Source organism: Lissotriton helveticus, chromosome 3_1 (genome assembly GCF_964261635.1).
Source record: "Lissotriton helveticus chromosome 3_1, aLisHel1.1, whole genome shotgun sequence".
Classification (NCBI taxonomy): Eukaryota; Metazoa; Chordata; class Amphibia; order Caudata; family Salamandridae; genus Lissotriton; species Lissotriton helveticus.
This window is the reverse complement of record NC_136061.1, coordinates 338,975,510-338,992,521: the sequence shown is the minus strand read 5'-3', so window position 1 is coordinate 338,992,521 and position 17,012 is coordinate 338,975,510. Positions and strand designations below refer to the sequence as shown.

The 17,012-nt window shown below is 44.6% G+C and overlaps 1 protein-coding gene across 15 annotated transcripts in view; it reads right to left on the bottom strand.

Annotated features, from left to right (window-relative positions):
- The window catches only part of NCOR1 (nuclear receptor corepressor 1), a 1,934,049-nt gene that overhangs the window by 1,479,485 nt on the left and 437,552 nt on the right, over nucleotides 1–17,012 (bottom strand). For all 15 annotated transcript variants that reach the window (XM_078679968.1, XM_078679976.1, XM_078679969.1 and 12 more), the window contains exons 15-16: nucleotides 14,409–14,510; nucleotides 14,253–14,306 (exon numbers count right to left, since the gene is read on the bottom strand). In XM_078679968.1, coding sequence (XP_078536094.1) covers nucleotides 14,253–14,306; nucleotides 14,409–14,510 — 156 coding nt within the window. The remainder of the gene's footprint in view (nucleotides 1–14,252; nucleotides 14,307–14,408; nucleotides 14,511–17,012) is intronic.

Sequence of the window (17,012 nt, the reverse complement as noted above, 5' to 3'; positions counted from 1 at the left end):
TCGTATAGGGTTTTTTTCTCCATAAAGCGAAGACATCTGTACCTTAGTGTACCACCCCGAAAAGTACATTCCTCCGTGCAAATTCACTTCTCTTCCATTCGACCACTAAGGAAGTCTGCAGGGTTTGTGGAAGCAGTCCAGAGTGCAAGAGATATAGACGTCAACAGTACCTGCTGTTTGAACCCTGCACCGCCTACTCCATCTTGGGCAATGCCTCGTCCCTCCAACCCCTGACCCCTTCCATTTACTTCAAGATTTTCAGTTTGCCAATCCATTTCGGGGGAGGCAGGGACAGAGCGGAAAAACAGACTAGGGCAAAGAGCGCAAAGGGGGTCCGCGCAAGTCAGCGAGGAGCACATGCACTCTCACCAGCACCATGTCCACGAGCCCCTGCATGATACCAGTGCGCCCGACAGATATCATCCAAGCAGATACATTATTAGCGGACTGTAGTGGACAACTCGGCCCCCAGCCCCCAAGAAGTCTGCCAAACAGCGCAGAGGTGCGCTGCCCACCTGTGCCACTAGTGATATTATAAAAACAGCTAACAGCACTCTGGCCTCAGTGCTTGACAGGCACAGGCGTTTATGTGTGACTTCGTATTTCAGTGCGGTGATGTGGACCGCCATACTGAAATGAGTTAGTCACACGCCTGATGCGTGGTACTTGGCAGGGATGTCATAACACGGTGTAAGACATTGATTGCACAACTGTGATCAATAACGGACACACAAATTACGAATAAGATGCAGACCAATTTTACAAAAATATACTTTGTTTGTACTTTAAGGACCAAGATCTTCGCAATAAGGTAAGTATGTTTTCAATAAAATAAATACTTTCCAAAATCGACACTCAGAATATTTTCAGAACAGTTCAATGATATCTTATGGGGAAAACAGCTTTGTGGTTAATAAAGTAAGTACACAACTTACACTCTTCGGGACCAAAGATTAGCAGTGTGCGAAGGAATAGTGTAAGCACAACCAGCGGTACAGAGGCGGCCAGGTGCAGGGTCCATAATCGGAGCAGGGCCAAATGCGTTTTAATGGAGCATGGAGGTCCTTGGAGCCACGCTGCTTGCAGGTAAGTGGAACAGTTGCTAGGGCCAAGCTTTGGGTATTAGGACCAGCACAGGAGGGGAACACAAATCAACACAAAACAAACCACCAGTGGCACAGGGGCAGACCTGTGAAGAGTGCAAACAAAGCATTGGGTACCCTATGCAACCCTATGGAGCTACTTTTTGTAAATAGGCTGCCGGCATCGAACCGGAAGGTCCAGGCAGAATACCAGCGACAGCACAGGTAAGTTGGTGTTGGGGGTCACAGGGGCACCGCTAGTTGAGCTCACCAAAGCCAGGGGGCTACAGGTGCAGGGGTGCCTTTAGACGTCAGAAGGAAAATGCTACTTGCCAGTATGCATCTGTTCTTGGCATGTAGAACTTTAGATTCGTATACTGTAGCGTAGATCGCTAACTGGTGTAGGGCTAGGATGTTTGCACTTTGTTATTGTAGAAGTCTTTCTAGTCACAAGATAGGGGACTCCTCCTTTGGTTAGTAGTGCGCATTGGAATAGACTCCATCTCCAGATTTTTTTCGCCATAAAGGGTGATGATGTCCATGTGTAATGTATCCAAGTAAGATATTACTGCAACAGACACAGGTATCCGCGGAGGTGGGTGGGCGTATGCAAATCTACAACTCTGCAGGCCAAGAACAGATGCATACTGGTAAGTAGCATTTTCTGTTCGAGGCGTATGAGATGTAGATTGTATACTGTAGCACAGAATATACAGCAGTTGTGCCTTAGCGGTGGCTACCTGTATCGGTTGCAGCAGTTTGAAACAGTGTTTTTAGTACAGCTTGGCCTATACTTGCTTATTGTTTTGCTTGCACATCCACACAGTAATGTTTAGTGACTGTGTGGTGTAGACCATGTTGCTGCTTTTCAAATGTCACCCATGGGAATATTTCCCAAGAATGCCATAGATGCCCCTATTTTGCGTGTGGAATGCGCTTTAGGGGAAATTGATAATGTACGCTTTACTTTTTGATAGCATACTTAAATGGTTTTAACAATGCACCTGGCAATTCCAGAATTTGATATAGGATTACCCTTATGTGGTGGTAAGAAAGCTACAAAAATTTGTTTAGTTTTTCTGAAACTTTTTGTTCTGTCAATGCAGTAAAGAATAGCTCTTTTAACGTCAGGCATATGAAGAGCCCCTTCTGCCACTAAGTCTGGCAGAGGAAAAAAGACTGGGAGCTCAACAGACTGGTTAAGGTGAAATGGAGAGACTACATTAGGTAGAAATTTATGGTTTGTCCTAAGAACCACTTTGTTGCGATGTATGTGTAAAAATGGTTCTTGTAAGGCGAATGCCTGAAGTTCACTAACTCTCCTTAGAGATGTGATGGCCACAAGGAAGGCTACTTTCCACGTGAGACATTGTAACTCACATTTGTGTAAAAGGTTCAAATGGGGGACCCATGAGCCTGGTAAGGACAATGTTTATATTCCAGATAGGAGAGGGTGGAATTCTGGGAGGAATTATCCTTTTGAGACTTTCCATGAATGCTTTAATGGCAGGAACCCTAAACAATGACAACTGTTGTCTGTTTTGCAGGTAAGCTGCTATGGCAGCAAGATGTAATCTTATGGATGTGTATGCTAGATTACATCTTTGTAGATGCAAGAGATAACAAATATTTTGAATGGAAGCATCTAAAGGATTTTGTTGTTGTTGCAGTAAATCACAAATCTTTTCCATTTAGCTGCATAGCAAGCTCTAGTAGTAGGATGTCTAGCCTTCTTGATAACATTCCGGAAGTTTGGTGGGAGGTTGAGGTATCCAAATTCTAAGACTTCAGGACCCAGATCGCTAGGTTTATTTATTATTTTATTTATTTTAGAGTTTTATAGAGCTCGAACTTTATAAGTCACAAAGTAAACAATAGGAAGGATAACACAAGAATACTGTAAATTAGGGGGGGAGGGGGTGCTGGGAACAAGAGGGAAAAGCATTATACAGGATAGTCAATATTACAATTGTTAAGGACAGACTCCGATTTCTTGGTGGGGCGAGATTGCAGGATGGAGGCAGTAGTCTATGGGGTGGTTGTGGAACGGGATTAGTCAAGGAATTTACCCATGAGGAAGGATTTGGCCTCCTTTTTGAAGCGTGCCAGAGATGGGATTCTTCTGATGGCGGTGGGAAGGAGTTCCATATTCTTGGTGCAGCCCCAGCGAAAGCTCGATTATAGGTTTTTTTTCCCCCGAAAGCGAGCAGGCTGGAGTAGGAGGGCACTGGCCGATCGTGATTTTCTGCTTCCTCCGGATATCACAAGTTTCTGTGCAAGATACGCAGGGGAGTTTGAGTGTAGGGCCTTGTGCGTGATGCGTGCCAGCTTGAGATGCATCCTAGCCTCGAGTGGGAGCCAGTTCAATGATTTCAGATGAGGGGTGATGTGATCAAATTTCCTTGTGCCGGTAAGTAGTCTGGCAGCTGCGTTGAGGCAGGCTTTTAAGGGTGCTAGGGAGATCTTGGGTAAACCAGAAAGGGTGGAGCAGCCATATTCTAGCCTAGAAATAACTAGGGATTGGACTGCAAGTTTTAGGTCGGGAGCAACAAGGAATGGTTTAAATTTCCAAAGGTAGCTCAAGTGGAATCTGGCAGATTTGGCCATTGAGTTGATGTGGTCTTGCATGTTTAGGTTATAGTCCAAGGTGATACCCAGAGATTTGGCCGAGTCCACAATGGTCGGGGGGCAATTTAAGGCTGTGATCGCTTTGATCCATGTCTGGATCTCCGAGTTGCTTTTAGGAGGGGAAATTAGGAGGAACTCCGTTTTCTTTGCATTGAATTTGAGTTGGTTGGAGGAGAGCCACTGGACGGTCAGCTTCAGGGCCTCATTCAGGGTGAGGATTTCTTAAAGAGAAGAGATTTTTATGTAGATCTGAGTGTCATCTGCGTACATATGGTAGGAGATATTTGCAGTGCGAAGGACCTCGGCAAGGGGTTCTAAATAGAGGTTGAAAAGGGTGGGGGACAACGTTGATCCTTGAGGGACTCCCACCGTGACCAAGGAGGGAGCGGACAGGTTGCCGCTGATAAGGAATCTCTGAGACCGGTTTTGGAGGTAGGAACTAAACCAGTCAAGGATAGTGCCATCTAATCCCATTCTAAGTTTGAGGCGTTCGAGTAGCATCTCATGGTTGACCGTGTCGAAGGCAGAGGATAGATCTAGGAGGATTAAGAGACATGTTTTGTCTTGGTCAAGGGCTTGTAGGGCGTCATCGACAATGTGGAGCATGGTGGTTTCAGTGCAGTGTCCAGGTCGGAAACCAGATTGGCAGTCATCGAGTAGATGGAAGTTGTTGATGTGGCGACTTAGCTGCAGTTGCACACACTTCTCCAGCACTTTAGCCAAGAGAGGAATGTTGGAAATTGGTCTGAAATTGTCTGGGGATGCTGGGTCCAGCGACGGCTTTTTCAGAATGGGGAGGACTTGACCTGCTTTTAGAGAGTCCGGGATTGAACCTTGCTGGAGAGAGGCGTTGATTATCGTAGTCCAGCTAGGAATAATGGATAGGGCAGCGGTCGAAAGGCAGTTAGAAGGGAGCGGGTCGTTGAAATGGTTGTTCGGGTTTAAGGTGGAAAGGATTTTGGCGACGGAGTCTTCGTCGTAGAGTGTGAAGTTGGTCCAATGTGCTAGATTCTTAGGTGAAGATTGTGGAGGCAGGGCGGGTGGGGGAGGTCAGGGGTCGGTAGAGATATTGAGGCCGCACTAAGTTCGTTACCTAGGGTTTTGATTTTGTTTGCAAAAAACGAGGAGAATTCCTCAGATGAGATGAGAGACTTGGGGTTTTCTTTCACTGTTTTGGTCAGTTTGTTCGATTGATGTTTGACCAGCTCAAAGAGTTTGCGTGATCTGTTCTGGGCATTTCCTAGTTCAGCTCTGAAGAACTCTTTTTTAGAGTTGGGGATATTCTTGTTGTATGTATTTCTGGCCTGGCGGAGAAGTTTTAGGTGAGCGGCCGAGGGGTGTTGTTCTTTCAGTTTGTCAGACGGATCTCCTCTCCTTGTTGAGGGTACCCGTGCACCAGGGGTTTCTATCTTTGACCCGAGTTCTTTTTAGTTTAAGAGGGGTAAGAGGGGTTAGGTCATCTAGAATGTTAGAGATCGTTGTGAAGTAGTAATCATTGAGGTCACTGACTGATATGATATGTAGGGGGGGGGCGGGGGGGGGAAGGCCGGTCGGATTTGCAGCGGATCAAATTCCTTGTGGTCTAGGTTCTTGGTGTCTATGACCCAGAGTTTAGGAAGCACCGGTTGTGGTGCTCTTATCTTGTGGGTGCCAGGTAGAAGGAAGGTGATGGCGTGGTGGTCTGACCAGACACAGGGGTCTATAGAGATAAGCTTGACTGTTGCCTCCTTAGAGATGATCCAGTCAAGAGTGGCCCCTTTTGAATGTGTTGGGAGTGAGCAAGGTTGGGTCAGGGCTTGATCGGCCAGGAGGTCTTTAATGGCGTTGACACGAGGATCCTTGAGATCATTCCAGTGCAGGTTGAAATCTCCAAGGAAAATGTCTTTGGTGTTAAGGGAGCTCTAAGCTGTGATAATTTCCATGAGGTGGTCAGTGAAGGGGTCGTTCACGCCTGGGGAGTGGTAAAAAATTTGCAGGTTGCATAGATGGGTAGTGTTACTGTAGATTGAGAGGGCTAGATATTCGCAGGCATTGGTAGTATCAGCCAGAAGCTCGGTGACAAGGAGGTTAGAGCGATAGATGCAGGCTATGCCGCCACCTCTCTTGTTATGTGGTCGGTCTAGCCTAGTAATGTTAAAGTTAGAGGGGACTAAGAGGTCAAGGCAAGGGGATGAGGATTCATTGAGCCATGATTCTGTTGAAATAGCTAAGTCGGATTTGTTGTTCAGAATGAGGGCAGCGACATCGGTGGCATGCTTTACTGCAGATCGGCAGTTAATTAAGAGACCAGTCGGGGAGGGAGGTGGTGTCGGGGGTAGACAGGTGTAAAGGCGCTAGATTGCTTCGGTTCATCCTTCTGTTGCGGAGGGGAGCTGGTCTGCAGGGGTTGATATCGACCGTGCAGATGGGGTGTGCAGCACTCACGTCTGATAGACAAGGAGTGAGAGAGGCTGCATTATGGTCCTGGAGGATGTCATGGATTTCCTTTTCAGTGAGGTCTAGCGGCTTTGTTGTGGTGAGGGAAAAGCTGTACGAGAGTGAGAGGTCAAGGGTTTCCTTCTCCGATAGGCAGCTAGGGTGCTTACGAGGGCGAAGGTGCCTCATGGATGTCGGTAGTGGGTGTTTGAGGTCCTCTGGGGTAGCAGGGGAAGAGGAATTCAGCTGAGGCTTGAGGTTGATGAGGGAGAGTTCGGCAAGGTGAAAGAGGTTCGTTAGATCCCGGATGGAGAAGTGGATGCTCTGAATTATTTTAGTGGCTCTGGAGTGCAGTGTGTGGAGTGTGGATAATTGTGGAGGGGGGGTAGGAGGGTTAGGATGGACTGTGTTAGGGGTCCTAGAGCTGGATCTGGATGCCTTATGTGTCCATGGTTCTGTGTGAGAAGCTTTGGGGAAAGGTGTAACGTTTGGTGTGAAACTACTGAGATTTCCAGTAGTGTTGTAAACCATGGTTGCCAGGCCCAAGTTGTAGCAACTAGGATCATTGTGAGAGACTGTTGTTTCAGCTTGCATACTAGTAGCGGAATGAGTGGGAGAGGCGGAAAAGCATACGCAAATCTGCCTGACCAGTTCATCCATATTGCATTGCCCTTGGACAGTGGGTGTGGATACCTGGAGGCAAAGCTCGGGCATTTTCTGTTTAAGTGTGTGGCGAACAGATCTATGTCTGGATGGCCCCACATTTAAAAAAGTGATGAAGAACTTTGAGATTAAGACCCCACTTGTGAATTTGTTGTAGACGACAACTGGGCAGATCCGCTATCTGATTGTGTGTCCCTGGTAGATGCTCTGCTAAGAGGTATATCTTTTGAGGAATGGCACATCTCCAGGTTTTGTGCTAGTTCTGAAAGCTGCAGGGAGTGTGTCCCTCTCACCCCCCGTTTTTGTATGTAGAACATTGCAGTCATGTTGTCGTTCCGGACGAGGACAACTTTGCCTACGAGGTGTACCTGAAATTACTTGAGAGCAAGAAATATGGCCAGTAAATCCAGATGATTGATGTGAAGGAGTTTCAGTTGATGGGTCCATATACCCTGAATGGTATGAGTTAAGAGTTGAGCTCCCCAGCCGGTGAGCGATACGTCCGCTGTTAGCACAATCTGTGGAACAGGGTCCAGGAAAGGTAGCCCACTAGAAAGATTGTGTGTTCCACCACTGCAGAGCACGATGTGCGGCTGACCACCAACACCAGATCTTTAAGCTAATCCTGAGCCTGGTTCCACTGATGTGCCAAACATTCCTGTAATGGACGCGTTTGGAGTCTTGCGTAAGGGACAATAAAGATGCAAGAGGTCATCATCCCTATGAGCTATATAAAAAACTCGAGCTGGTAGTGATTTTTGTGGTTGAAATTGTGTTATGAGAGCTAGCATACTGGCTGTTCTGGCAGGATTGGGGAATGCTAGTGCCTTGGAAGTATCTATTGTTGCACCTAGATACTGCTGGGTGTGGGATGATTGAAGATGTGACTTGGTAAGGTTTATTGTAAACCCTAAGTTGTGCAGCAGCTGGAATGTCTTGTGTGTTTGTTGCAGACAATCTGTGTGTGACTTGCTTTTATGAGCCAGTCGTCCAGGTAAGGAAACACATGAATATGTTGTCTTCTTAAGTGGGCTGCGAGGCATTTTGTGATGACTCTGGGTGCTGTTGTCACTCCGAATGGAAGGAATTTGAACCAATAGTGTTGACCGTCCACTAGAAACCACAGGTATTTCCTGTGAGCAGGGTGAATGGGAGTGTGAAAGTAGGCGTCCTTCTAGAGTGGCAAGGAAATCGCCTTGCTGGAGCAGTGGAAGGACCTGTTGCAGAGTGACCATGTGAAAGTGGTCAGATTGTATGTACAGGTTTAAGGTTCTGACGTCTAGCATTGGCCTGACAGTAACGTCCTTCTTTGGGATGAGAAAGTAAAGGGAATATACCCCTGTACCTTGAAGGTGTGGAGGAACCGGTTCTATTGCATAGTTTTGCAAGAGAGAGAGAACCTCTTGTTTTAGAAGCGTAGGATGTTCTGTGGACATAGGCCATTGTCTGGGGGGTATGTGACGAGGGGTAGAAGTGAGTTTCAGGCAGTAACCATACTGGTTAATTTGTCTCACCCACCTGTATGTGGTGATGTTGTTCCAGACAGGTAGGAACTGTGATAGTCTTCCTCCGACCGGAGTGGAATGGTCTGGAGGAAGGAGAGGGTAGTCATTGTTTGGTAGTAGGGTCGGTTCGGTTGTAGTTACCTTGTGCTCTCCCCTTGTTATTATTACCTCTGTACCCACCCCTAAAATATCCCTTGTTGGGGGATGTTTGTGTAGGATTTTTATAGAAGGAAGTTGTAGCTTCTGTGGTAATGTTTTTGGATCCACCCCTATAGAAGGAGCGACGAAAGGACCCCCGTGTTGTTTGAAATTGTAATGCTCCCATAGATTTAGCCGTGTCAATGTCTTTTTTCATTTTTTCTAGAGCTTGTCTACAGCTGGTCCAAAGAGGTGTTCTTGATCAAAAGATTGGTTTAAAATAGTTGTTTGCACTTCCTGCTTGAAACCTGAAATGCCCATCCATGCATTTCTGCGCAGTAAGACGTTAGTATTAACTGATCTAGATGCAGTGTCAGCTACATCAAGGGCACATTCGAGGGAGGCATTTGTAATTAACTTGCCCTTGGCCTTGGCTTTGGCTTTGTATTGGTCCGTGAAGTGTTGTATAAGATTTTCAAGCTGATCGTTGTGAGCCCTGTCATATCTGGCAAGTAGAACATGCGTATTGGATATCCTCCAGTGATTGGCTGCTTGGGAAGCAACATGTTTACCTGATGCATCCAGCAGTTCAGACTCTTTATCTGGGGGTGGTGCATCACCAGAGGATTGGGAATTTGCCCATTTTCTTGCATTAGAGACTACCAAGGAGTCTAACGGGAGTCGGGGCTTGATGTAAATGGGATCTTTAGGGCTGGTCTATATTTTTTCTCAATGCGTGGATTGAGAATCCTGGCCCTGACAAGGTCTTTAAATATGTCAGGTGCATGTTTAATTACCCCTTTAAGCATGGGCAATGTGTGTAGGACTTTATGGGACTGAGCAAAATTGTCCATAAAGAAATCTTCTTCCATGGGGTCTGAATGTAGTGACACGCCATGGTACTGAGCAGCCCTATTAATAAGTTGGCTAAACCCTATATTGTCGTTTGGGGGTGATGGCTTAGATGGGTAGGCATCTGGATCAAGAAAGTCTGGAGGATCGGCAGGATCGGCCTAATCATCCCATGTATCCTGTGGAGGAGTAGTATCATCAGGGTCATCTACAGGATAATTACAGTGTTCCTCCTCCCCCCTAAATCATTATCATCCTGTGGCAATAAGGGTGAGCATGGAGATAATCTAGGAGATTCTGTAGGAGAGTTTATAGGAGAGAAAGGTTTAGCAAGAAGAATAGGAGAAGAAGGTCTTGTGGGCGAAGTTGCAAAGTCTCTTTAGCAGGCACCTCAGGTGATGTGAGGCATCGGATTTCCTCATGTTTTCCACTTGTAATATTTTCTGCTTTGGGTCGACAGGATCTGGTGTAAACAGTTCATCCTGGTCGTCTGTTTTCGGTGCTGATTTTTTCGGGTGCAAGCTTGGCTTTAGTTTGGTGTCTAGAACCTTAAAAGGAGTTTTATGCACTGTCGGCTTCGAAGTTGGCGTAGAGTCGGAACTTTTCTTCGAAGCTTAAGATTTTTTTAGTTTGTCCGGTTCCGAGGCCTTATGGTCTTTTGGTGCCGAAGGACTCGGTACGGAGGTCTTTTTTGGAATGGGGTGTATCCTCGATTTCGGCACCAAAGGTGGTTTAACCCCTTCAGTGCTAATGACAAGGGTAACTCGTCATGGAGTTTCCATTGATTTCAATGGAAATTCAATGAGAAGAAGTAGAGTACCTTAGCATCCAAGTGGTTAAGGATAGTAACATGTGACTTGCTCGGTTCTGAGCTGCCTGAAGGCTTTTCTTTTTTCTTCGGAGCAGGGCCTGGAGGCGGGGCTTCTGAAGGTCTCTTCTGGTCTCGACTAGGGCCTGCAGGCGAAGTCTTGACTAGAGCCTTTCGCTTTTGTGGTGGGGAAAGAGCAGGGGCTTTTGTACTCACTCGTTGACCTAGAGTGATGTTATCTGACCCGGAGTCATCTTCTTTGGAGACTATCTCGAGCACCTCCGAATCTTCTGCCTCTGGAACATCGGGGCCTTCATCCAAGATATTTTCCGGGACTGGTGCAGCTTGTTGAGCCATGACGTGTCGTCGAGCCCGACCATCACAGATGTTTTTCTTCGATCTAAAAGAGGCACAGGCTTGGCAATCCTTTTCCTCGAGTTCCGGTGATAGGCAAAGGTTGCAGACCTGGTGATGGTCACTGTGTGGAAATTTACCTCCACACTGGGGGCATTTTTTGAATGGAGTTCTTTCCAATTTCCGTAGGCTCGAATGGCGTTGATAGGCCCAACAGCCAGCGTCGACAACCGGAGTTGAGAGATTCGAGTTAGCGCATCGAAGAAAAGTGAACGAGACAATACCGTCAAAAATGATGGGTTGTGCATCGAAAACGCTGAGAAAATACGGTGCCGATCCAGAGCGCAGCAAGTTTCATCCGAAATCCGATGGCGGAAAAAAGCAATCTGGAAATGGAGTCGATGTCCATGCCCACTACTAACCAAAGGAGGAGCCACATATCTCGTGACTACAAAGACTTCTACAATAACAAAGTGCGAACATCTGAGGCCAACACCGGAAGGCGATCTATGCTACAGTATACAATCTACAGCTCATATGCCTCGAACATCTACTTACCGGGCTGGTCGCGGTGGGGGAGTGGGATTCAGATTTTTCAGTAGGCGCAGTTGTGGGGGTCAGGAGAGGTTGGCCAGTGCTGGATTCTGAGCCCCGGGCGCTTGGGTGACTTCACTGGGCAGTTGTGCCACTTAGGTTCGGGCCACTGGAGTCGGGTGCAGAGTCACCGATCCGGAGTCTTTGTTGTGGTTTTCTTCTGGACAGGTCTGCTGTCCACGGGAGATTGGAGCCTTTATTGAAGAAAGCAGTCTTCCAGCGATTTCAATGGTCACTGGCTGCAAGACAGGACACAGGTTCAGCAAAGCTGGAGACAGGCCAAGTAAGGCTGGGGCCAAGGTAGTCACCATCTACAGTCTTCTCTGCAGGCTCAGATTATTTCTTTGTACATCATCACAGATCTAGTTTCCAGGTCAGGGGGAGAGCCACGTAAATACTAGATTTAGGGGCATTTTAGGGGAGTAGCAAGTTGGGCAAATGGGCACCTTCCCTGGGGTGACTACACACTCCACTATGTCATCCTCCTGCAGGAGGGGGGGCATACACCAAGCCCTCATTGAAGGAGTACCCCCATTTTCAAGATGGCGGGAACAAAGGCCTAGATGTATCAAGCCGTTTGCGAATCGCAGAGGCCGAAATTTGCAGAATTTCGGCCTTTGCGAATCGCAAATGGTCTATTTGCATGTTTTGGCATGCATCAAAAATTCGCAAATTAAGGAATCTCAAAAATTTGCAATCCTTATTTTGCCATAGCATTTAAGGAATCGCAATTTTGCGATTCCTTAAATGCTATGTATGTAGCATTTTTGAATTGCGGTTTGTGGTTAAGAAATCGCAAATTAACACCAAATTGTAGTTGATGGTAATTTGCAAAATCTTTAAAAAATGCACACTTTGGCATTTTTGAAAGTGTCAAGTGACACACATGCCCATAGGGCATATATGTGTGCCATATGCACACACATGTACAGTTCAGGGGTGCAGCAGGGTGTCCTTGAGACACCCCTGCACCCTTGAAATTATTCTCAATTTGCGATTAGCAAATTGCAAATCGCAAATTGAGATAAATTTCACAATCATTCCTATGGGCCTCCTGGCCCATAGGAATGCATGGGAAATTATTCCTTAATTGATTTAGCAAATAAGGAAGATTAAGAAATCGCTAAAAATTAGCGACTTCCTACATACATTCCATTTTGCGATTTCTAAATAGCGATTCCTTAAAAATCGCTATTTAGAAATCGCAAAATTGAATGTTGATACATCTGCCCCAGAAAGAGGTGCTTCACCTCGCCTACCCCACCTTAGGGATGGAGTTGGCAGTGGTGGGCACACTTTCTATTCTTCAGCTTTCCCTGTCCAAAGTGGGGGTTAAACCAGGGGATGACCTCTGCTGCTAGCAACAGAGGCTAGAGGTGGCATTTCAAAGGTGGCAGGCCTTTCAAAGTCCCCGCTTTGAGCACTGGCCCAACCTGGGGGAGGTGGTGTGGCACCTCTGCACAGGATGTGCACAGTTTCTGGTCCCAGGGTGCAGGCATTCTCTACCCAGGGGTCCAGAAACATGTCTGGTGGTGGCTGGTTGCCTACAGCCAGTCAGAGACCAAACCATGGTTGTCAGGTTGTCAGGGGGTGGAGGGTCTCTGAGGTGCCCTCTGGGTACATGGTACAATAAATCGGTGCATCAGTGTGGATTTATTGAACGAAGTAGATTGGTACCAAACACTCCTGTGTTCAGGGAAGCCATCGGGCTGTGGAACTCTGGTTGTCGAGTTTCTAGTCTATGTACTCTCTATGACTTCACCGCCACTTACAATATTAGGAAATGGACCCCAATATTGTAGGGTACCATTTACTAGAGACTTACAGGGGGTAGAAGTACCAGTATTGGGATTGTCTTTAGGGAAGACGCACTACAACAGGGGACCTGGTTGCTAAGGACCCTGTGCACTACAATTGAAACTACATCAAAACCAGGCAAACAGTGGTGGGCTAACCAAGCAAATGAGGCACTTTTTCCACAGAAGCATTCATAAGTAACAGAATAAAAAGCATGAACTAGAGCTTGATAAGAAATGTATCTAATCATGAACAAGACCAGACTGTGTAGTATTGTGTACAATGTTGTCTGCAGAAAGATCATAAAAAGGTTTGACTTCCAACTCTCCGCCCCAACCCTTCTGCAGTAACACAAAGCACACCAGTGCAGTGCATCTCCTTCGAGTATAATCAGGCAATTAGGTCACCTCCTGGATGGTGTGGAGCAATACAAGATGATTTAAGAGAAAACTAAAAAGGTATGCAAACTATTCAAACCAGGGATATGTCAACAAATGTACTGTTTATTTAGTAATTCAGCAATCCAACAGTTTTAATCACTTGTAAATTTTCTTTTTTTTTTTATAAACCTGCCTCTCTGCCAATACCTTCCAAGGACAGAACTACAGACTAACAAACAAACTTAAATTGTCTGTATTTAGCTGCCTTTCAGTATTAACTAAAATACATTCTAGCTCAAGCTCTCCTGAAAGAGGTCCATCTAAAAGGCAACAAACAATATGAATCGGGTTGTTGATACTGCCCATTATTATATTGGCCCCTAGATTCGAGCACTTGAAAGTCTTTATTAGGGGTGAAAGCGAAAACAGCAAGGATACAAAAATGACTAGAAAAAACAAAGAAAACAAACAACAATGCAACCTTTTGACACCCAAAGCCTACCAAAATAGGTTAAGATAAGTTGTCATTCTCTCAGCTTAATCAAAATAAGCTGCCCAGAATAAAATCACATATACATAACAAGCTGTTCAATAGGTTTCCGTTAAAATAAAAAAAAATGAAAATGTTTCTTTTAAACAGCGCTTGTTTTTGGAAACTCCTGTAGTATTTTTTTTAAAGTATACTTGATCTTAAGTATATTAGCTTTCAAACATTCCACATAGGTAATCTTAAAGTGAATACTGCTAGTGAATGCTGCTAACATTCAAAAATTGACAATTTTGCATGCATGAATACAATTTTTTGCAATTAAACCTATGGAACCTTGTGTGTTATGTACTTCATAATATGACTCAGGTTCCATTGTGGTGTTAGGGTTTGTCCTATGTTTTACAACAGTATAAAATGTTACCTAGCTCGATGTTTTAAGTGTAAGCTGCTATTTTTATTAATGCTTTAACTACACTAGACATTCATTGAGTTCTATTTGAATACAGGCACAGGCTGCAAGAAAATGACAAACCTATGGTGTCTTACCTTGGTTTTCTCTGCTCCCCCACCCAGCATAATGGAGTGTGTTTGAGGCATGTTCTAATTTGTGATATAAGAAAATGGAAAATTACGGTTACCTAAGGATAACAAACAACAGCTCAAAGACCATCAGTCATCTGTAAACTTCTGGGTAAAACATACCTGATTTCGCCCTCGCCGCTTTCCATAATTTCTTCTCACAAGGGCTTTGTAATTCTCATTTTTCTTGGTCAAGTAGTAATACAAGACACTGTCAGCCACGGTCTGGAGGGAGACAAGGTAAATATCACACTGTTAATTATCTGCAAGTCAAGGGACTACAGAAGTGTAACTGTGATGAGATAAGTTAGTATTCCTTTCTTTAAGAACATTCACTATGGGTAACAAGCAAGCATCAATGGAAGGTTCGGAATTTGGCTCAACCCAACATTCCCTTCAGGTCGTTGTTTACTTTTGAATTTTTAGACAAACATGTCTACAATGAATGCAAACTGATCCCATCACAGTTACCAGACCAAAACTTGAAAATAGAGGAAATATGGCTTTAAGACACTAATCTGCCCTTAAATACTAGGCTTAGCTTAATTGGTATATCTGCTGTTTGTTATGCTATTTTATTTGCACAGCACATTTAAGGTTGTCTTCTTGGTGCTGTGGGAAAAGATAAATACTAGAAAGGATGCCATACTGAAGAATAAAGTTAAGGAGGGATATAATCCTGAAGACCGAAAAGCCAGGTTTTCAATAATTTTGGTTTAGCTCACGAAATCAAAGGGAAAGCTTTCTAGATTCCTAACACTGCAAATGAAAAGAATACCTCTCCATAGGTCACTGATTTGGGCAAACAAAGGGCTCGCTCAGGTGTATACCACTGAAACCTAGGAGCCCAAAATTTAGGGATCATGAGGTAGTGCTTGGAGTACAATTCACATGGCTTGTTAAGAAGTGTAATCACAGTGGATTTGTCGTCCCTGTCACACACCCAGATATAAATTGAGCTGCCACTCTTTGTACTATCTGAAGAGGATTAACGAGCTATTTGGGGTCACCCAAAGTCATTCATGTTGAGCATATCTGAAGAGGTAAGCAAGAGTTCAGGTTTCACTGGGTTTAATGAAAAAATAAAATAGACATCTACAACCTACAGTGAATAAGTAGCATTTATCCCGATCTTCCAAGTCCTGCTGAGCATTGCTGGTGCCTGCTCTTTGGGACACGTTAAAGTTACGTTCTGTTTCAACAGCGTACATCTAAATTGTGCCATTGGAGTAAATTGGGAAGAGGGCACACGCAGTGATGAAAAGTAGGGGGGATCAAATAAACACCTGAGGGACCAGAATCTTCCATTCATCAACTTATGAGGCATAGTTAGTTCTTTATTTACTGTTGGTGAAGTGCACAAATATCGCTGCAGGGGTCCCGGAGCTAGATGGGGGAAGCTAGACAGCAAAGAAAGGGAACAAGACAGCTGATGAGTTCTAAGCCACATCTTGAGTTTATTTCTGAAGATAGGGAGCTCCTGAGGGTGTTGGCAGACGGGTTCAAACTTGACCACAGCAAAGTAGGAAGCATGGCCTCCCAGACTTTTTTTTGTTTTAATAAAGCAGAGGTACAAGCAAGTACGAATATGATTTCACTTTGTGAATTTAGGCTTATGGAAGATGGGCCCAAAGTTGTAAAAAAAAAAACAAAAAAAAAAAACATGATGTACAAGGCATAAGGCTCTGAACTGGCATCGTTTAGCTATGAGGAGCCAATACTTGGTTCTCAGGTGACGTGAGATGGAAGAGCGCGGAGGGAGATAAAGAGCAAGCCTCCCAACAGCGATCTGAAAACTATGCAAAAAAAAAGCCAGTAAGCTTAAATAGATTGCACTGCTGTAGTGGAGTAGAGCGGTCTCTTATAATGTTTTTATACCCATTGGCTATTGAGTTGATGCCTTGCTTATTATCAGGTGTTTTGCGTTTTGTTTATTTCATTTGTTCATGTCTTGAGACCATCTTGTATGAACTTTTAAATATGAATGTTTTTTATTAACATCTTTGTAAAGTTTGTGTGTGTGACTTTTATAGAAATTGTTAACCAAATAAAGATTTATTGAATTGAGTAGAAATGTAATCAATGCATAAACAATGCTTTTGAGATGTGAACCGGAAGAAGAGAAAAGATTTTTCGCAGCATACGCAGAGGATTACAGCAGGCGCTTGCTACTCAGGAGTTACGTTTTGAAACTAGAATGGATCAAAGAGTCTGTTCCCTTCTACATATTGTTAAAGCTGGCTAAATAAAGGTTTTTCCAATAGTTTCCCTCAGATAAGGAAGCAAGAAGAAATGGAGGAAGTCACTTATATCATCACATTTCAGTGACAGTTTTTGATTCATGATTTTAGCTCCTGTCTATTCTCAATCCTTTTGGAAATGCCTTAGGTCAAACTCTACTGAAGACCCTGAGGAGCTTGTTTTAGAGAAGAAAAAAAATAAGCATACTTTATTTAATACCAATGGTCAGGAAGAGATCGTTGGGAAACTCATGAGGGCAGCTTTCTTAAAAAAAAAAATGTTTTAATTCACATGAAGATCCCAACAGAGAGCCAAAATGATATTGAGGAAAGTGAAAATGAGCGGGTGACTATCAAACAATACAACATACAATTGATATTCTGTTTGTCTACCAGTATCTAAGTTGTGATCTACTCTGCCATTAATACACGTACTAAATAGTTGATGCTCAGTTAAAAAAAATAGCTGGGCAGTACCCCATGATGA